The sequence below is a fragment of the Saccostrea echinata genome, unplaced genomic scaffold, assembly GCF_033153115.1.
Source record: "Saccostrea echinata isolate AGI-Se365-2 ecotype Australia unplaced genomic scaffold, CSIRO_AGI_Sech_v1 ptg000008l, whole genome shotgun sequence".
Classification (NCBI taxonomy): domain Eukaryota; kingdom Metazoa; phylum Mollusca; class Bivalvia; order Ostreida; family Ostreidae; genus Saccostrea; species Saccostrea echinata.
Genome location: NW_026889757.1, coordinates 1,265,192 through 1,287,716, shown reverse-complemented (window position 1 = coordinate 1,287,716; position 22,525 = coordinate 1,265,192). Strand labels below are relative to the sequence as shown.

At 33.9% G+C, this 22,525-nt stretch overlaps 1 protein-coding gene across 2 annotated transcripts in view; it reads left to right on the top strand.

Annotated features, from left to right (window-relative positions):
- LOC133180905 (uncharacterized) overlaps positions 1–22,525 on the top strand; it is a 78,095-nt gene that overhangs the window by 41,559 nt on the left and 14,011 nt on the right. For both annotated transcript variants that reach the window (XM_061315358.1, XM_061315357.1), the window contains exons 2-16: positions 399–563; positions 12,621–12,749; positions 12,959–13,189; positions 13,475–14,372; positions 14,499–15,170; positions 15,323–15,719; positions 15,962–16,161; positions 16,412–16,549; positions 16,815–16,937; positions 18,491–18,565; positions 18,691–18,765; positions 20,903–20,977; positions 21,100–21,243; positions 21,521–21,699; positions 22,008–22,216. In XM_061315358.1, the coding sequence (XP_061171342.1) occupies positions 420–563; positions 12,621–12,749; positions 12,959–13,189; positions 13,475–14,372; positions 14,499–15,170; positions 15,323–15,719; positions 15,962–16,161; positions 16,412–16,549; positions 16,815–16,937; positions 18,491–18,565; positions 18,691–18,765; positions 20,903–20,977; positions 21,100–21,243; positions 21,521–21,699; positions 22,008–22,216 (3,689 nt within the window). In that variant the 5' untranslated portion in view covers positions 399–419. The remainder of the gene's footprint in view (positions 1–398; positions 564–12,620; positions 12,750–12,958; positions 13,190–13,474; positions 14,373–14,498; positions 15,171–15,322; positions 15,720–15,961; positions 16,162–16,411; positions 16,550–16,814; positions 16,938–18,490; positions 18,566–18,690; positions 18,766–20,902; positions 20,978–21,099; positions 21,244–21,520; positions 21,700–22,007; positions 22,217–22,525) is intronic.

Genomic DNA, 22,525 nt, shown 5'->3' with positions numbered 1-22,525 from the left:
GGTAGAGTCGGGTTAAGTCTGGGTACGTGTTTGCTGCCAGTAAAAGTTGAAGTTGGGCTCTGTGGCTTGTCAGAGAGGGATTGAAAGGCTCGTTATCAGACCTGTGGGGGTAAATCTTTGCTAAAGACACTGTACACATTGCTGGAACCATCAGGATCAAACAGGAATTATTTCTCTGCACTTACACATGTAATATATATAGCAGTGAATCTTTGTTAAAAAAAAAAGGGGAGAAAAACAGACTGAAATTGTATTGTTTTGTTCCATATCTTAATATGATGTCCCTGCTTTCAATAGTAATTGTTTAAATAGATTGCAATTTTGTTAGAAAAGAAAAAACTTTTCACATGTTTATACTGTCACTTTTTTTGCTTAAAATTATCTTCTTTTTGTTTTAGCCTGAAAATCATGCTTAAAACATGAAGTTAGTAAGCATTGTGTTGCTATGGCATGTGATGTGTTGCTATGGAGATGGTATGCAGCACCTAGTGTTACTGGACAACCTTCCACCTGCCTTCCAGCGGAATGTCACACCCGATCTTATTGTCACCACTAATTTCAGTGTATGTATCAAATTCTAGGCATGTGTAGACATGTAGCTGTAATGTTCTGTTTATGCTGAATGATCATCATAATGCAACAGTCAAAGAGAAATAGTTAAAATCTAGTCATCAAAACCTTATCTTATCAATAAGCTACTACAGTCAAACTTCATTATCTTAAAGTTGATGGGACAGAAAAAAAACTTTGAGATATATATCTGAAGGTTCAAGATACTGAGGGTAAAGTTTATAAAGAAAATGTGGTTGGTGCTTCCAACTCTCTGTGACATATTCATTGAATTTAAGATATCGATCAAAGACCAACAGCAAATGCAGTGAGGGTTCATATTAGGACAGATAAGGTACTGATATTAATACAGTAAACAGAACAATAGGTTTACATGGTTAATTTCTATTTAGGTTAATTCTCTGCTTATAATGTTGTTGATTTTCATATTGACAAAATGTTAAGCTATTTGTTGCATAAACTCTCAATTCTAGTGGCTATTTGGTTGTAAACATATTGATGTTAGACAATCTAAAGATAAATTAATTTGCAAAATGTTTAATAATATCTTTCTTTTTTTTTTACTTTAAATGAGCAAAATAATCAATGAAATTATTTTGTAAATCTGCCAATTATTTGCATGCATTGTGACATTGGACCCCAGCAAGCCTTGTCAATCTGTCCTCAGTTGCAAGTTCAGCAAATCATCAATCTACATGTATAGTGCAGTGATGCACACAACAACATAATGTCCCCTATTTTTCTACCAGAGGGCGAGACATTCACTCATAAAAATTGATCAAAGCACATCTACATAAGTAGGACACAATATGTGTGGCATAGACTCAGATAAGTAAGAAGATGTGTGTACATTCACACAAAATAAGACTCCTAAGCCTTCTGTGTTAGGGGCATTTTCCTTACAAATGACCAATGATTTTAGAGAGAAACCTCCAGCATTCCATTTGTCATTCTCATCTATAAAGAGGTGCTTAGTAATAAACTTTATAAGGTTTTAGCATTGCCATGTATATAGTACAACATTCTTTAGGCCAAAAAAATAATAGTCTTGTTTCCTGCTTCCAGCCTGAAAAAAATAAGGTAGATAGGTAGGAAAATTATTTTATTTTATTTTTTTATTTTATTTTTTTCCGACAGCATTTTTTTTGGATATGAACTAATACATGATCAAATTAAACATCTCACAGGTCAACACAGGGTAGGTCGGGTCATCTGTGTATATTAGAAGGAACATAGTGCAAAGTCTCCTTCAGGATTCAGAAAGGTTTCCTTATACCTAAATTTCTATGAAGCCAGTTCTTTATAACCAAAGTATTACAGTGCCTGCTCACTGAATTTTTATAAAGATAATTTTGTTCTTTTTCCTTAAATGCTACCTTCACATATCTTGTGTGGAAAAAAACCTGCCAAAAATGATCTCAGACAAAATTCCCTTTCAGTGGATGTGCCAAATGTCTCCTGCTTCATTCATTCAAGTCATATTTTATATATACGTCTAGCAACCTTAAAATGTATTGAAATGTACTACCGTAGTAGAAAGAGGTTACAAGAGTAAAGAAATTTTTGCAAGAAATTATATTGTACATGTTATATTGGTCAGAGTTTTATTTGAGTTTTTGTTCAGTTTAAGTAGTTGTTCACATTTTGTGCTCCAATATATTTTTTCCCCTCCTTGTTGATACAGAGAGCTAATAGGCAAAGAATATACTGGCATGATTTCTTGGGCTATTGGTAGAGTACCTTTGCTGCACAGTACATACTGAAGTGGTCAATAATTTTATCTTTCAACATGTTCAAGGTGCTTTTTTGTGCTGATAATACCAGATAATACTGTGTAATGTATAAGCACCATAACAAGTATGCAGTGTATGAAGTCTGGCCTGTTACCTCAGGTTAATCCTTGAGGAACATCTGTATATGTTGAAACTTATCTTGGGTGGTATATTTTGTCAATATGTGGAATTACGGATTATCGTGTAAAATAGACATGAAGATCTTTTTAAAAATGTTACAATTTCATGAGTTCCTTGAAAGGTATTAATTGCTAAACCTTAACACCGTTGTACGTGTTGTAAATCAGGAGATAGAAAACTAGATATACCAATATCAAGGACCAAGACCAACAAATAAAATTAATTATTTTTTTTTTACATATTTTTATGCGTATGTACCAGGTAGTATGTTTTTTTACACCCCAGGGAACAATTTCACTCTCAGGGGATTTCATGCAACCATAATTTTTTTTTTATCAGGTTTTTCGAAAATTGTAAAAATGTTAAAAGTATTTTAATATATATTAGAAAAAAAAATTAGAATGTTTTTTAATTATTTTAATCTAGATCTAAACTTTAAATATTACTATCTTCAAATATTTAGCAAAAAACATTCTTTACAAATTGATTCAGGGAGGAAATTTTGCTTTCATATACATGTTCAAGGATTTTGGTCAGCTATTTTAATTAAGTGGACTTTGTACAAATTGGTTTACGTAGACACCACCTGAGTGAATTTAGTGAACAAAACCGCAAACGTAAGAAGCTCTTTACTTAAACAAGAACTTATGTTGACTTAACCAGGCACAATAGATAACCACAGTCAATATTGGTAGTTCTCCAATATAAAAGGTGAAATAAATCTGGAAGGCAGTGATATAAAAACGGTTTGTTATTGTAAGTTTACTCGATGCAGGCCCCATGAGAGCGCTTGAAGGACATGTATTAAGAAACAAGACTGTATAGGTATAAGAGGGGGATTTTTGTGTGTGCATTGTAATAAAATCTGAAAATCAAAAATGAACAGAAAAAAAGATTTCAAAACATGCTAGGACTTGACAGCCATGAAATGAAGTTAAGAAAGAAAATGTTTATTTTAAACCTCAAAAATGTTATCATTTTCTTGGTACTGAATTAAGCTGTTTGAACTTAAAATCACACAAATATGCATATCAAAACTTTGATTTTTCAACTTGTTTATTAAATAAAATAAAAAAATTAAAATAAAAATCCCACCTGCGAAATTTTGTGTGTTTTGTCATTGTGTGTACGTGGGTATAGACATGTTATCATGTTGGATGAGCAGTTTAACATGTCACTTAAAAATCAATGGTATATTGGTATACATAGAATTGAATAGAATTCAACAATCAATGAAAAGATGCAAAGAAATATTGAATGTATTTATTAATATTTAATGTCCATAATATTTCCCCCCTGGTATGTGTATTATGTATTGACAACATTTTCAGTTGACCCTCTTAGAAGTATTTATTGCTTGAACAGATGGTGGTGTGGTTTTTGATTGGCTGAAATCGCCAAATCTAGGGGAAATGATTGGCTGAAATCGCCAAATCTAGGGGAAATGATTGGCTGATATCGCCAAATCTAGGGGAAAAAAATAACATCATGTTCATCATGTTTTACCAGCATCCCAAGCTGAGTTGGTTTATTTGCTCAATCTGTGAAAATGTTCTTTTCAAGTGATTAATACTGACTTCAAAAAAGGCAATAAGTACAGACTTTTGTGTCTTAAAGCTATGGAAAAAAAGAGCAATTAAAATGGGCTTTACTTGTATTAAGGAACAGGAGAAACTGATATGACTGTCAAAACTGCAGTTTTTGTTTAATTTTTGAATCCTTATCATTAAGTTAGACTCTGGAACTGAAAGGGTGACTTTTTTTTTTTGAAAATTCTGTTTGTTTTCCACAACCTTAAAATTTAAATTTTTACAAGTTAGATACAGTATGTTTGTGCTCTGTACTTAAAGGGACTAATGTTGGGTAACATTCTTGGATTATAGATCTGCTGAACCTAATTTCAAGATACATTGATTTCTAAATTTTTAAAATGTAAAATTGTAAAAATGAAAACTTTAATTATTGCTTTGTATTAATTGGTATTATTGCTATTTGTTTAAGGGAAAATGTATGTTCTTTATTCGTACTTTTAAACAAGTGCCATGTAAAAATGGACGACAAGAGAACGGTGTCTTCTACCTATTCCCACTCTTTAAAAATCTCAATTCCACCTATTCCCACTTGCAAATAACAATAGATGTTTTGATAATAATTTATGTTTTTACAGTAACTAGACTAATTACATCTTAGATTTAGATTTACCTGTATTTTGTAAATTTTAAGACAGAAAATAAATAGAATTATGAAAGAATGATTTGTATATGGATTTTAGAAAATGAAAAAAAAAAACAGAGCTACAAAAATCCACTTTATAATCTTGATTTTAGAACATAAAATAAAAAGATTTATGAAAAAATGTATTTAAATAGCTGAATTTTAGAAAATACAATAAATATATTAACAGGAAAAAAATGATTTACCAGTAATTCACTTAAAAAATTCCAATTCTCCCTTCAAATATTAGTAAAAAGTCTGATTTATAATTTTAAAAAGCCAATTTACCTGTCCTCTATTCCAACATGTGTTCATTAATCACTGTTTATACAGTAGTTATATGTTTATATAGTTAATTATTTGTTTACATAAAAAATTCCACCTATTCCCACATAAAATCTTACCTTTTCCTACCTGATTTTCAAAAAGTGGGAATAGGTAGTATAAACCCAAGAAATCATAGACTGTCACTTGTAAATGAGACAGTTGCTATGGCATCACCAAAAAAGGAGTTGATTAAAATATAAATACTAGTCGATGTGTTCGTGCTTTGCATATAGATAAGTATATGTACTGTTAGAATGACACAAAAATAAGATGAAGGTATAGTTTTCAGGGACTTTGCTTTCCCATTATCGCTGTGACTTAATAGAACATGCTGTGTTCATTTTTCTTTTGAAATTATGATGGTGAGGAAACATTGACAAAAATCATAATGACAGATACTGTAAACCAACTATTATTTGCAACAACTTTTATTTGGGATTCGTTAGTTTACAATCCATCCTCAACAATTAATTTTTGCAACTGAGGTATAATGTTCTACATAAATACACAATCATAATAATGCTTCGCAATGAGAAATATTCACTTGTAAAAAAAAAAAAAAAAAAAAAAAAAAAAAAAAAAAAAAAAAAAAAAAAAAAAAAAAAAAAGGACCCAAAACTCACAGATATTTCTCGCACAAGAATAAAAGTAGGTTTACAATATGGCCTATTAAAACTTCTTTTTTTTTAATTTTTATTTATTATAATTTTATTTTTCTCAACTGACCTTAAATTTTGGACGAAAATTTCTATAAACCAAGAAATGAAAAAAAAAAATATGGCCTTGTAAAGAGAGGTCAAGGTTATGGTTAAGTTGTCAAAGGTCAGACAAGAAAATGCAATAGGCATTAATCTTGGCCAAGACCATTAATCATGTTTCATGAATAAATCTTATTTAAACAATTAAGATTAAGTCTATTTTTATTGTCAAAAATTATATTTTAATTATCCTACAACTGTCTTTTTTGGAGGGAGCATTGAGATTTTAAACATAATGTGGGTAAAAGTCTACCCATGTGTTTATATTTTCAAGATGCACTGTGCTGGTAATAAGCACCAATTAACAGAACACAGACCGGTGTAAAGCAACCAGTGGTGGAAAAATATTTACTTAGCAGTTTGTCGACATTAAATAGAAAAGTTCAGTTAAAATATTTAACAGCAAAATATCCCTGTTGCAACTTGTCTTGAAGAAAAGTCAAAATATAGTTTACACTTTGTGATAGTTATGTCTTTTTTAGCACTTCCTGGATTTTTTTAGTACTTCTTGCTATCTTTATGTTACAGCTAGGTCTATTTGAGCACTTTTAGATATCTTTGTTGGGTAGGTGGATTTTATTGGCTGCAAAGAACAGCACGGATACCTTTTTTTCTTAAAATCAGTATGAGGGAATCAAGGGTTATCATATAGGGATAAAAGCCACTGAATTGCATGGGGAGATAATAGAGATATGTAGAAGAGAATGATGTTATGGTTTACATCAAATATACTAACACAGTTGAATTTTGGTATATCATTTGAGAAACATTTTGATTTTTTTTTCTTATGACAAATGTCTTTGAAATTTCTATTACCACCTTTCTTTGGGGTTTTATATCAAATTACATTTTAATGCAAAAGTTATGACTAGAAAATCTTGCGCATTAAAGTCTTAACAGTGCATAGAATGAGGAGATTTGATGGTTTTTGCCACATTCTGCATTAAAAGTCCATCTTTCATACAATTATGATCATATTTGGAGCATAACTTGGTGACAGTAATATACACTTCGCAGCAGGCTCAGGAGTCACTAATAGGACAGCAATTTTATGCACAATCTGGTGAAAAAATTGCCCATTTAACTTACTTCATACTTCGTTGAATACTGGGGCCCAACTCTGTGTAAAGGAACTGATTGTGAATCAGATAGTGTAATTGAGTTGACTACTCTTCTCTGCAAATGTTTGTTTGTCACACACTTACACTGTGTAACCTTAGCCATTAAGCCATCTTGTCACTGCCAAACTCAAGGACATGTGCACACTTATATCCTATATTTGCATGTACACAAATATGCATGTGAAACTAATTACAACAATATATGTATATAATTAGAATGATTTTTATGCCCCGCCATGAATATGGCCGGGGCATATAGTGTTTGTCATGTCCGTCTTCCATCCTTCCGTCTGTCCTTACATCACACTTTGCGTTTAGCTCTGTTCAAAGCTCAGTTTCAAAGAAACTATCCAAGATATTTTTATCAAACTTCATATGCTGTTAGATATTGATGAGAGCTATTCAACTGCGTCAACATTTTATGACCTTGACCTTTCTTTTGACCTTGACCTCACTTTCTTAAATTAGTGTTTAGCTCAGTTTTAATGAAACAATTCAAGATATTTTTAATAAACTTCTTATGCTGATACATACTGATGAGAGCTATTCAACTGCATCAATATTTTTTATCTTGACCTTTCCTTTGACCTTGACCTCACTTTTCTTAAATTAGTGTTTAGCTCAGTTTTAAAGATACCATTCAAGATAGTGTTATCAAACTTCATATGCTGATACATACTGATGAGAGCTATTCAACCGCATTAGCATTTTTTGACCTTGACCTTTCCTTTGACCTTGACCTCACTTTTCTTAAATTAGTGTCAAACTTCATATGCTGATACATACTGATGAGAGCTATTCAACTGCATCAATATTTTTTGACCTTGACCTTTCCTTTGACCTCACTTTTCTTAAATTAGTCTCTAGCTCAGTTTTTAAGAAACCATTCATAATATTTTTATCTAACTTCATTATGCTAAAAAATACTGATGTATCCTTTTCAACTGCATCAACAATTTTTCACCTTGACCTTTCCTTTGACCTTGACCTCACTTTTCTCAATTTGTGTTAAAATGTTGCATTACTAATATACCCTCGGCAGGGCATTCATGTCCTATGGACATATTTCTTGTTTTCTTTACAAACTGAAAATGCTTGAGCACATATTTTTTTTTGGTTTCTTTTAACTATATATATATATATATATATATATATATATATATATATATATCTATCTATATATATATATATATATATATATATATATATATATATATATATATATATATATATATATATACAATCAGAGATAGATTACCGTATTCTATAGATATATGTTTACAATCAGATAGAGATTACTGTATTCTGTAGATAATATGTACACAATCAGATAGAGATACCACACTATTCTGTAGATATCTGTACGTGATCAGATAGAGATTACCGTATTCTGTAGAAAATATGTACACGATCAGATAGTGATTACAGTGTTCTGTAGATATCTGTACATGATCAGCTAGAGATTATAGTATTCTGTAGATATATGTACACGATCAGATAGAGATTACGGTATTCTGTAGATATCTGTACATGATCAGATAGCGATTACAGTATTCTATAGATACATGTACACAATCAGATAGAGATTACTGAATTCTGTAGATATCTGTACATGATCAGATAGAGATTACCGTATTCTGTAGAAAATATGTACACGATCAGATAGAGATTACAGTATTCTGTAGATATATGTACACAATCAGATAGAGATTACAGTAGTCTGTAGATATCTGTACACAATCAGATAGAGATTACAGTAGTCTGTAGATATATGTACATGATCAGATAGAGATTACAGTATTCTATAGATATCCATACACAATCAGATAGAGATGTACATGATCAGATAGAGATAACAGTATTCTGTAGATATCTGTACATAATCAGATAGAGATGTACATGACCAGATAGAGATTACAGTATTCTGTAGATATATGTACACAATCAGATAGAGATTAGAGTATTCTGTAGATATCTGTCCATGATCAGATAGAGATTACAGTATTCTGTAGATATATGTACATGAGATTAGATAGAGATTACAGCATTCTGTAGATATCTGTCCATGATCAGATAGAGATTACAGTATTCTGTAGATATCTGTCCATGATCAGATAGAGATTATAGTATTCTGTAGATATATGTACTACACAATCAGATAGAGATTACAGTATTCTGTACAAGGATGTAGATACATATTATTCAATAACCTGTAGACAGTCGAGTGACTATATAGATTTTATCTTTGTCTTGTGATTCATAGAACTGTCCAGTGTCCATCGCTCTCATTTCCTGAAGCTTTTTTTGCTTAATATTAAAATGAATATGTACTTTGTGATATACTTCTTTACAAGTTAGAAGTGTAACAGAAAAGGAGAAAAATGTGATGGACCAGACCAGGATTCGAACCTTGGCCTCCTGAATCACTAGTCAGGTGCTCCACCATTAATTGAGCTATCTGGCCATAGGTGATCGAACCTGTCTGTCTGCCACAGAAGTTTTGGAGTTGAGGAATGCTAAAAATGAACAGTATAAGGGGTAGAATTGGTGTTTTATGATTAGATTTGTATAAGTGCATCACTGCATTATACTGTAATTCCTTAAGGCACATCGAAGAGCAAAAAATGGCATGATAAAAATGAAAAAAGATTGTTTTACATCAAATTGAATATTTACATATGAAGTAAAGTCTCCAAGATTCTTTGAAAAAAATTCAGTATTCATGTGTGCATCCATGTGTACTATAACTTATGAGGATTAATATTTAAGTTAGGTGGCACTACTTTTAGCTTTTAGCAAACACAAGGAGAGAAATCCTAGACAGTTTGACAGTTTCCGAAATAAATGAATAATTTGAATGTAAATGTCAGTATAATGTATTTCAGTTTTAAAAGTTCATGAGTATCTTATAACCAGATACTTTTTACACATTTAAACTTGATAAAGTGCAAAGGTGCTTCATGAAATATGCCTAGGTTGAAGAGTATCAGGTCATATTGGTACCCTCTGGGCTGTGTCAATATATCGATATGTTGATACGTACCGATATTCAAGAATGTATCGTATCAAAAAAATAACTTCCAATACGTATCAAGCAGGCAGTTTTTCTTATAATTCTATGAAAAAGTTGGTAGTTTCAATCACCAATTTGAAAGATTATATTTAACTGTTTTGAATTAAAACCGATCAATAATGATATAAACATTAAGGAGATAGCACATAATAAATGACTATTACAAAATGCATAGACAACAATTTTTTTAACATGTTGGTTTTACAGTCGTTAAAAAGTTTGAATTTGAAGTTTACTTTGTAATGACAGTGAGACAAGAACTTTGAAATGGGTTATAAAAAACTCTGTTTTTATAGGTTTATGAATTAAATGATTTACAAAACTTTTTTTGATAGACGTGTAAGAATACAATATATCGCATATCGCTCTATATAATATTGTATCGTATTGAAATTTTTTGCTCAATACACAGCCCTAGTACCCTCTTAAAAAGTTTAAATACTGAAATACATTTTTTAAAATGATTTTGCAAGTTTACCAAAGCACCTTCTTGCAAAAACTTTAACATATATTTGAATGAAGTTTAATCCTGAGAATTATGTTAAAATATTCTGACAGAGGACTTAAGAATTGATGTCTTTAATTCATATGCTTATTGCAGTCCCTTTAGGTCCCCCATTTAATTGAATTTAAATCTCGTCAATGTTGTAGTGTTTATCTTCAGAGCAAAGAAGACTTCAATGGGATGTTCTAGATCCCAGAGCAAGATAAAAACATGAAAAAGACCAGGATATGTTAATTCCTGAACCTTATTGAATGATATATCAGAACTACGAGGACACTTGGAAACATAATGACGCGCTCGTATATTTGTCTTTGTAAGGAGATACAAAGTAGATCTTTTGTTGGGCATTGTCTGTCTGTCAGTAGGAGCTCTGATGTCATCAGGGAATACATATCCTTACATATACTTGCCTAATGTATGTTGGGGTTAATTAACAAATGACTTGAAACTTTAAATTGAATTACAAAATGAAAAAAATATCATTGATAGAATGCTACTAATATAGATGACCTAAGTCGTATGAATGATTTTGAAATTATAAGGTTTAGCTTAGCAAAATATATATTTTGGAATTTTTCGGAAGTCGAGAGAAGATGTGATTCATAAGTACTTCTGAAGTATATAATCATCATGCAAGTTGTTCTGGACATATTTTAAGCATGCTTTGACATTTTTGAAGGAAAAAATATGAGTTTGCTTCACATGTGCATCTTTAATTCTTTATTGGGAAATACATGAAATCTAAAATGATGATTTTTTGGGGGGTTCTAAGAAGATATAGTTTTAGAAGAAGGACAGAAACCACGTTCTCAAGCTTCTATCTGATAACATGTGTAAAAAACAGAGATAAAAAATATTACTGCAATCAACCAATTTAACTTCCCTCTCAGACCGTTATCTGAGCTCCTGCAAATTATGTAATCTTGTCTGCAATATTCTGTCCAAATCAAGGTTGAGGTCAGGGGTCATTGGTGTTGTTTCTGCTGTCACTTGTCAGCTGGTGACACATAATCCTGGACTTTGATTGTTTTGTTGTTTTGTTTGAACTGTTTGGCAGTTGTTCAAACTGATCGTAGACTCAATATTTCGAAAAATTCATTCATAAGATATCCTTTTCTTGCTCAGTCATATAGTACTGCATTGCACAAACAAGTACTGGTGTTTGTAAACAAATACCCCTTGATGACTTAGCAGCAGCTTTGTTCCTGTGTTTGAAAGTAATCTCTATACAAATAGAAATTTCTGAAATACAGAACTTGTTTGTGGAATTATTTTGCAAACATTGAGAAGACCTGTGATCTGGTAGCGTGCAGATTTATTGAGTAGAAAAAAAATCCTTTGACAAATCAACAGATAGTCTGATATCCACATTATGTAAGGTAGACAAAGGGACAGGGGTGGGATCAGTTCCACGTTGGTGACCCCCCTGACCCCAGGAGGGATCTATTTACCCCCTCTGTCTGGACCAGCAGTGCGTAGAATCACCATTCTTTGGTTTGTTGACAATAGCAATGAGCAATTTGATGTAATCAGTGAGACAAGCCAAGGTTCTGTGAATTCAATGTGAAATAATTCCTTGAACCTTTTTTATCCCACTTCTTGACTTCATTTAGGCCTTTTTCAAAATTCAGAGCAATTAGTGAAGATGTATTCAGATTTAATTAGCTGTTTAATATATATGGTTTTGTTCGTATGCCAAGATAAGTTGGATATTTAAAGCCTTTTCTCATTAAAAATCGAGGTTACCCCCATTCCCTAATTTGCAGTTATTAACTACATGTACTACATGTATCACCATTTTGATGTAATTTTTGGTCATATGATAGTTAAAAATCTTCATGTATCTCACTGCAGGGGAATAATTGTTTACGATCAACAAATTTTGTTTGTTTGCTTTTTAATTAACTTACATGTATATACAGTTGAACTTTGGTATCAGTTGAACATCATTATCTTAAATACCATGGATATGTTGAAGTGGATTTAGAAGTCTCAACCACTTTCTCTTCATTAATTTTTACCTCAGTATCTCGAATCCTCAGATATGTTGAAGGTTTTTTTTTTGCTTCTTAGAGTTAGAGATAATGAGGTTCATTTGTATCTAAATTAAATAATAACACTAGTATATCTAAATTCCAGGGGTCGGTGAGTTTTAAGGAGTCCAGTGATTTCAAGGTGCTGCTGAACATCTCGTCTCCCAGTATAGATGATGCTTACTCGGTTAAATCGACCATAGAAGAGAGCAAGGGCAGACTACTCATACAAGTGGTAATTGATAGATGAAATAAAAGGAGAGCTTATAACTTGTGTTTTTGATGCAAGTTAAGTAAAATTCATTTGCAACAGTTCTGTTGAGGAAGAATAAGAGCCTCCACTTTCATTAAAAAAAAATGTTGCTTTTTCAGGAATTTAGGGATAAACTTAAAATTTGTAGAGAAAGGAGGGGATATAAATTTAATAACATAATTCAATTGTAGTTTGAGGAGAGGATCTCAGGGTCTGTGATCACCCTGCCATGGATATTCACAGGGATAGGAGTGGGGGCCTTCATTGTGGCAGGACTGGCCATTCTTTGGGCGACCCATTGGTACTGTACCAAACAACACCTAAAGCTCCAGCAGGATAATCTTAGTTATGGCAATGTGATGAAGCGATCTCGTCACAGTATTCATCTGTCTTCTACTCATGCTGGGGAGTCTGTGGGACAGGTAGGAACAGGAAACACACTGAATTCTGGGAAGAGGCTGATAGGTGTAATTTCAAACTAGATAAAGTGGAATTTATTTTAAGCACAATATTTTGAATGTACTATTTTACAATTTTTTTATTTTTGAATACATTTGTGTAATATGTTACTCTGAAAGAATTTTTTTTAATTCTAAGGATGCTGAAGGAATATTTGATATACATCATGATAAAGATTGTACATCAGACAAGTTTCATATGATTTTTAATGAGTCATTTTGCCAATTCAACAATGTCTGCTTTACTAGGATGGAGAGGAGACACTGACGGGGGTACCTGAGGAGCCAGAGGAAGAAGAAGCCGAGAACAGGAAAATGGCTGAGGTTAGGCTGTCCCACCATTTTGAAGATGATGATGACAATGAAGAAAAGGAATTTCTGCCAAAACAGAGACAGTCCAGCTCTGCGAGGGCTCACCGTCAGTATGTCAGACAACACAGCCACAGGAAGAGGCACCCCTCCCTGAATGACCCTCCCTCCTACAACACTGTAATGGACTACCCCAACAGTGACGATTCTGATGGGGAGGGAAACACTCATAAGAGACAACTTGAACCTTTAATTGAGGGCAGCCAAGCCAGCATTGACAAGAAATCAGAGAGTTCATTCACATACCAAGAAATGGATGTTCGACTATACAGGGGAATCAATCAGCCAGTACTTCCAGTGGCAAGATCAGATGGTGACATTGAAAATCGCAACTCAGCCAGACAGAAAGCTAACTATCAGATTCCCCAGTTAGGGAAATTATCAAGCAGCAAGGCAAGCAGTAGAAGTTCAATCAAAAGAGATGAACCAACTACACCTCAAGAGACAAGCAGAAGTTCAATAAGGAGAGAGGAACTACCACCCACACCACAGGAAAACAGTCGAAGTTCACTAAGGAGACATGAACCCATCACCCCTCAGGAAGAGCGTGCCAAGACTCCATTGATTGGTGCAGAAGTTTATGATAAGACATCTATAGGTGGAGACAATGCTTCTGGTATTGTACAAATGGGTACAGTAAGGGGACCCCCAGTCCAGCCACCCCTGTCACCAGTAGAGCCAGGCACACCTAAAGTGGATAGTAACCCAATGGATATTCCTCTGACCAGCTTCTCAGGGACTCTACAGAGACAAAAGTCTGGTAGAACTCGTACAACCAGTAAGTTTAATACCTTACATATGTACTTTCCGTGTGTCACAGAGTTTATACAAATTTTCACTTTGTAGTGAAATTTAATACTTTTATATAATTGTAAAATTCATTGAATTATATGTTTTGTTTCAGGTTTATTCATTGACCCAGAGGCACCAGAAGAAAAAGATGTGTTTGAAGTTGAAGATGATGAGGATGATGATGATGATGACATATTCGCACCTCGTGTTCCTGGCCCAGATGGCAGAAAACGTCACATTTCTGGTGACAGCAGAACCAGGCATCTGTCAGGGGAGAGACACCAGGGGGAGAGAATCAGACACCCTTCAGGGGAGGGGATGTATAGGGTCCCCACAGGGAGTAGTCCAGCCCGAGTTCCACTGAGCAGCAGTCCAGCCAGAAACCTCAATGATGGGAGTCCAGCAAGACAGGGAGCTAAAAACAGTCCCTCAAGATATCCTGACAACAGATTACGGAATCCCCAAGTAGATAGACATAGACAAAAATCTGGGGATAGGACAAGATATAGTGTTAACAGTGATGGATCAATGTATGATAGCACAGAGGTATTTAAAAAGAAAGGTACAGACAATAATTATGAGGATATTGACTCAGATATGGACTTTGAAATTCCACCCTTGGAGTCTGATGCAGATGTGTTGTCTGATGTGAGTCTTCCACTTCCAAGTCCACCAGCTTTTGTTAAGCAAGCTTCCAAGGAGCCAAGATCTCCACTCAGAAGCTTCGCATATGATGAAGCTCCCACAGCTATGTCACTCCCTCTCTCTCCTTTCATGGACTTTGGTATGTATCCTACAATTTCTAACAATGCAGATGTTTAAGGTACAGCAAAAATACCATTAATGTTTGTAAAAACAAATGATATTATTGCATGCATAGCAAAAAGCTACTTTGTAAGGGGTATACAGTATTTCTAATATTTGATTGTTTTATAGGAGGAGGAACATACATCACAATCGCTGCCTCGCCGTCTAGTACAGTTAACAGAACTCATTTTGTTTTTCCTGAAACTGAGGCTGAGTCTCTTCCACCCCCTCCTCCAGACTCACAGCTGAATGGAGGAGAGGCTTCAGGGGGATCCTCACTTCCCCCACCCCCAAAGTTATTCCACCCACCACAGAGACCCTCCTGGCACAAGACTGTTCCATCCTCAGTTAGAAATGGTGGCCCAGAGCATTCTAATTCCAGTAAGAATGGAGGTCCAGAATATGCCAAAATACAGAGACAGGGTAGTCAGAGGTCAGAACCAGATAATGCTGGACAGAGTGGGGAACCAGCTACAGAGGTTCCAACCAGGAGTGGGAGTGTTAAAAGGAAAAACATTCCTGCAAGGTTTGGTTTATTATATTGTTTTTTTTTTCTTGAATTTAGAAAATTAAAATTGTAGTACATTGTAGTAAGTAACTTATTTCTTTTATAATTCTCAAATTTGGAATTAGTATTGTATCGTAGAAATTTAAATGGATATTGCATTTTCCAATGCTGTGACATCTTGCCATGTCAGAAAAATACTTTAGCTCATTGGAATTATAGATTGTAATGCAAATTTGAGTGACCATTTGTCTTTGTTTTAGACTCCATCTGACAATAGTATGTACCTTGTGTATATTGAGTTTGATTGGAGGAGTGTACAGTAAAGTGAACTCCACAGGAACCCAAGTCCACATCACTGTGTATGCTCCCAAGCATTTCTTCAACCAGAAAATTGAAGTTTTTTTTCATCAAGACAAACCTGCTTATGTTGTGGACAATCCATACAAAGTTCAGGCTTATGGTCGGTGTCATTCAAGACGAGTCATTTTATGTCCATTTTTCGTGCATCAATCTTTTAACAAAATTTGTGTACCGGGTATTAAGGAATTATTAGGAAATGGAAAGGAAACATTGCAATAAGAGTGCATTATAGGTCTTTTCCAGAAACACTAGTAGAATGTTAAAAATATAGAATTTATTGAAGTATCTTAATCTTTGTTTAAGTTTGTCAGAAATACATGGATGTAAGTGAAGTCATGTTCAACTTTCAGATGTTAGAGAACCGAAGCTGGAGAACTTGAACTCATCAAAGTGTTACAAATCTCTGTGTCCCCAGGGCTGTGACGAGGATACAGGACAGTGTATCTGTAAGAAGGGGTACCGAACAGACTTGCATAACAAATGTCAAGGTAATAGTGAATGACTGCAGGTGCTTGTGTCCCATTGTTGCCAGCCACCTATAAAAAAAATTGAACAAAATCAACTTTGAAGTTACTGAATGGTTCAAATTTAAAGACATGGAGATCAGATTGATGCTGTGTACCTTTACAGTGTTTAAAATTTTGATATTCAGTCTTCTAACTTCACTGTTGGTGATTAATGGAGAAACAATCTGAAATTCAATAATCATTTCATTGTACATGTATACTGAGTTTATTTTTCCTTCACTCACAGATGTAAACGAGTGTAGAGATGGTTCCTTCCTGTGTCATGAGGATGCTGGATGTCTCAATATGATTGGTTCCTACTACTGCATCTGTAGCCCACCCTTTCATGGAGATGGGAAGTCTTGTGAGGGTTAGTATCACAGCTACATGTAGCAATATCACTAGTGCCACAGCATCATATAATATCACAGCAACATGTAGCAACATCACTAGTGCCACAGCAACATATACTGTGGGACCACTTATTCATGAGGCTCAGTGTGGGCAACCAAGATCTTGATGGTTCATGGGGACATAATTTTATGGGTAACACCTATATACAGAAGATTCAATGAACTGATAGGTTGATAAGGTATTGTTCATGGAGATGTAAATTTGTGGGTAAGAGTGACCCACAAAATTCATGAACATTGGTCCCTCACAAACAATAATTTCCCAGTAACCATATCAGCAATTACTAGTTTCACAGCATTGTTTAACCATATCAGCAATTACTAGTTTCACAGCATTGTTTAACCATATCAGCAATTACTAGTTTCACAGCATTGTTTAACCATATCAGCAATAACTAGTTTCACAGCATTGTTTAACCATATCAGCAATTACTAGTTTCACAGCATTGTTTAACCATTTCAGCAATTACTAGTTTCACAGCATTGTTTAACCATATCAGCAATTACTAGTTTCACAGCATTGTTTAACTATATCAGAAATTCAGCAGTGACTAATATCACAGCTACATTTTCATCATTTGATATCACAGAAACACAGAAACATCAACATATATCAGACCAACATGTAGCTATTGATATCACAGAAACTGCTACGTGGTATCACACCAACATTTAGCTATTGATATCACAGAAACAGCTACATGTATCACACCAACATTTAGCTATTGATACCACAGAAACAGATACATATATCACACCAACATTTAGCTATTGATACCACAGAAACAGCTACATGTATCACACCAACATTTAGTGATTGATACCACAGAAACAGCTACATGTATCACACCAACATTTAGCTATTGATACCACAGAAACAGCTACATATATCACACCAACATTTAGCTATTGATACCACAGAAACAGCTACATGTATCACACCAACATTTAGCTATTGATACCACAGAAACAGCTACATATATCACACCCAACATTTAGCTATTGATATCACAGAAACAGCTACATATATCACACCCAACATTTAGCTATTGATATCACAGAAACAGCTACATATATCACACCCAACATTTAGCTATTGATACCACAGAAACAGCTTTAAGTATCATACAATCATTTAGATAAACAGCTACATATATCACATCTACATGTAGCTACTGATACCACAGGAACAACCACATATATCACAGAAACAGGTACATTTATCACACAAACATTTAGATAAGCTGTTACATGTATCACACCAACATTTAGCTATTGATATCACAGAAACAGCTACATGTATCACACCAACATTTAGCTATTGATATCACAGACACAGCTACATATATCACACCAACATTTAGTGATTGGACCTCTTGATTTTTGCCAGTCTACATTTCGTTTGTGTTATAAACCAAAATTGATTTCATATTTTTATCGTCTCTTAATCAGATGAAGCTCTTATAGCAAGGAAATTTCATTACAATGCAAATGTAACTTTATCTTTCAGAGTGTAATGCCCCTTGCAGACCAGGAACATATCAGAAGGGATCTTGTGGAAACAACCAACAGAAGCAGTGTATTGGTATAGTGGCTTGTTCTGTTATTTATTGCAATAGAATACCTTGTAGAAAGTTTGTAAAGGCATTAATGACCTAATTATCTTATTTAAGAGGAAATCAAAATTTGTGACTATTTTCTTTTTTGTAGAATGCACTGATCAGTGTGAGAAAGGGTTCTACATGTACAGTAAATGTGGGAAAATGGATGATGCTAGTTGTCGCAGTAAGTCATTTCTAAAATTTTTTTATATGTTATAAACAGTACAACAGTTTGTGTACGTAGCATTTATACACAGAAGCACTAATAGATTCAAAACAAAGAAACACAATCTTTATAGCTACATGTATTGGACTACATCGTCTTGTTTTTTATTCAGTGTGTCAGGGAGAGTGTTTGGATAGTCAGTATGAGTACTAATAGTATTATGACTATATAAAGACTACATCCTGTTGTTTTATATTCAGTGTGTCAGGGAGAGTGTTTAGATAGTCAGTATGAGTACTAATAGTATTATGACTATATAAAAACCACATCCTGTTGTTTTATATTCAGTGTTGTAAGGGTGAGTGTTTGGTTGGTCAGTATAAGTACTAATAGTATTATGACTATATAAAGACTACATCCTATTTTATTCAGTGAGTCAGGGAGAGTGTTTGGATAGTCAGCATGAGTACTAATAGTATTATGACTATATAAAGACCACATCCTGTTGTTTTATATTCAGTGTTGTAAGGGTGAGTGTTTGGTTGGTCAGTATAAGTACTAATAGTATTATGACTATATAAAGACTACATCCTATTTTATTCAGTGAGTCAGGGAGAGTGTTTGGATAGTCAGTATGAGTACTAATAGTATTATGACTATATAAAGACCACATCCTGTTGTTTTATATTCAGTGTGTAAGGGGGAGTGTTTGGATAGTCAGTATGAGTACTAATAGTATTATGACTATATAAAGACTACATCCTATTTTATTCAGTGTGTCAGGGAGAGTGTTTGGATAGTCAGTATGACTACTACTAGTATTATGACTATATAAAGACTACATCCAGTTGTTTTTTATTCAGTGTGTCAGGGGGAGTGTTTGGATAGTCAGTATGAGTACTAATAGTATTATGACTATATAAAGACTACATCCTATTTTATTCAGTGTGTCAGGGAGATTGTTTGGATAGTCAGTATGAGTACTAATGGTATTATGACTATATAAAGACTACATCCTATTTTATTCAGTGTGTCAGGGAGATTGTTTGGATAGTCAGTATGAGTACTAATGGTATCATGACTATATAAAGACCACATCCTGTTGTTTTATATTCAGTGTGTCAGGGGGAGTGTTTGGATAGTCAGTATGAGTACTAATAGTATTATGACTATATAAAGACTACATCCTATTTTATTCAGTGTGTCAGGGAGATTGTTTGGATAGTCAGTATGAGTACTAATGGTATCATGACTATATAAAGACCACATCCTGTTGTTTTATATTCAGTGTGTCAGGGGGAGTGTTTGGATAGTCAGTATGAGTACTAATAGTATTATGACTATATAAAGACTACATCCTATTTTATTCAGTGTGTCAGGGAGATTGTTTGGATAGTCAGTATGAGTACTAATGGTATCATGACTATATAAAGACCACATCCTGTTGTTTTATATTCAGTGTGTCAGGGGGAGTGTTTGGATAGTCAGTATGAGTACTAATAGTATTATGACTATATAAAGACTACATCCTGTTTTATTCAGTGTGTCAGGGGGAGTGTTTGGATAGTCAGTATGAGTACTAATGGTATTATGACTATATAAAGACTACATCCTGTTGTTTTATATTCAGTGTGTCAGGGGGAGTGTTTGGATAGTCAGTATAAGTACTAATAGTATTATTACTATATGAAGACTACATCATGTTTTATTCATTTATTCAGTTTGTCAGGGGGAGTGTTTGGATAGTCAGTATGAGTATTAATGGTATTATGACTATATAAAGACTACATCCTGTTGTTTTATATTCAGTGTGTCAGGGAGAGTGTTTGGATAGTCAGTATGAGTACTAATAGTATTATGACTATATAAAGACTACATCCTGTTTTATTCAGTGTGTCAGGGGGAGTGTTTGGATAGTCAGTATGAGTACTAATGGTATTATGACTATATAAAGACTACATCATGTTTTATTCATTTATTCAGTGTGTCAGGGAGATTGTTTGGATAGTCAGTATGAGTACTAATAGTATTATGACTATATAAAGACTACATCCTGTTGTTTTATATTCAGAATGTCAGGGAGAGTGGATAGTCAGTATGAGTACTAATAGTATTATGACTATATAAAGACCACATCCTGTTGTTTTATATTCAGTGTGTCAGGGGGAGTGTTTGGATAGTCAGTATGAGTACCAGCGCTGTACACAGTCGCAGAACAGAATCTGTAAAGGTGGGTATACAATAAGAAAACTGCCACATCCAGAAATTATCAATCTTATCAATAATTAGGTTCAGTTGTTTCTGCATTACAGCTTAGACATACAAATACTGAAAATTTTATGATATTAATAGGCAGGGGGGATCTTAAGCCACCCATGGTCAGTGGTAATTTGATTGTGGAGGACAGAGACGATACCTACAAGAATGATATGACAACTGTCCGTCACAGAGAAAGTGCCCCAGGCCAAAATACCCAGGCTTTCATGTTTTCTAAAGGTATGTTACACTGACCACGAGAGAGAGAGAGAGAGAGAGAGAGAAGTTCAATTAACTGAAAGATGACTGAATGACATTCAGCCATCTCTCCAGATGTTTCACTTGACTGAGTTGTGCAGTTTCATCTTGTGAGGGTGGATTGGCTTGGAACCTTACCATGTGTGAATTAATGTATTAGTTTGCTTTAGAGTACCAATTTTACATTGAGATTCCCCTCAAGGAGTATATCCTTAACATTTTCAATGTATTGTACATGTTCTCTGTAATGTTTCTTTAGGGTCTGGATTTTACATTGAGGTGGCCTTGAAGTACCTTCATCCTGCTCCAATGTTTTCTCCTGTCAATCACTCGGGTCAGAATGAGCTGGATAGTTTCAAAGGAGACAAATCTGTGTTGAGGAGATACTGTCCTTATCCAATGCCAATTAAACATGAACTGTACTACAAAACTCATAAGGTGGCAGTTATATCCACATCGTTAACAAAGGAAATTCAAATGTTATATCCACATCATTCATAAAGAAAAGTCAAATGCAAATATATAATTTTATGTCTTTGTTATTTCCTTATTGTGTGTGTTACATATTACCAGTAATTGCTTTTAAATTTCCATTGTTGAATTTTCATTGACATGCTTTATCATTTTTAAAAATCTTTAATTTCATGCATTTATTCTAAGATTAAATTTAAAAACACACTGTAATAAAAGAAGAAATCTGTCTTTTCATTCCCAGGGAAGTTAATCATTCTCACCTTTTATTACAGAACATAACGTACAAGGAGAGACAGAAATATGGACACACCCTGATAAAGCCCTGTACAACTTACACTCAGCACGGGCAGTACCCCCCTCAAGAGGGTACCACGGAGGGTTCCATCATGTGCTCCGAGCCAGGTCCAGTCAGTGGTGTGTTCTCTGTGCTAGACTCCCAATTCACCACCAGCACATCTACTTGGGTAGAGAAGTCAGAAAGGTCTGTCTAGTTCAGAAGTTGATTTGGTCATATTGTAGGTTAAATTAGTTATCAAATTGACAAAAAATGCTCCTTGAAATGTTTGCTCTTTTGAACACTTGAGCATATAGATGAGCCTAGGGTACAAGGAGTGCAAAGTCCATGTTAATAGTATTTAAATAGATATTTTTTTTTTTATTATATGTAGTTGACATCTATTTTTACTCTATTATGGACTTTTTAGATGCTTGATATGGTTTGATATTGAACAGAAGTCAATATTGATCTCACATTTTCTGATATTATTTCACCATGTGCTTCCGCATAGAT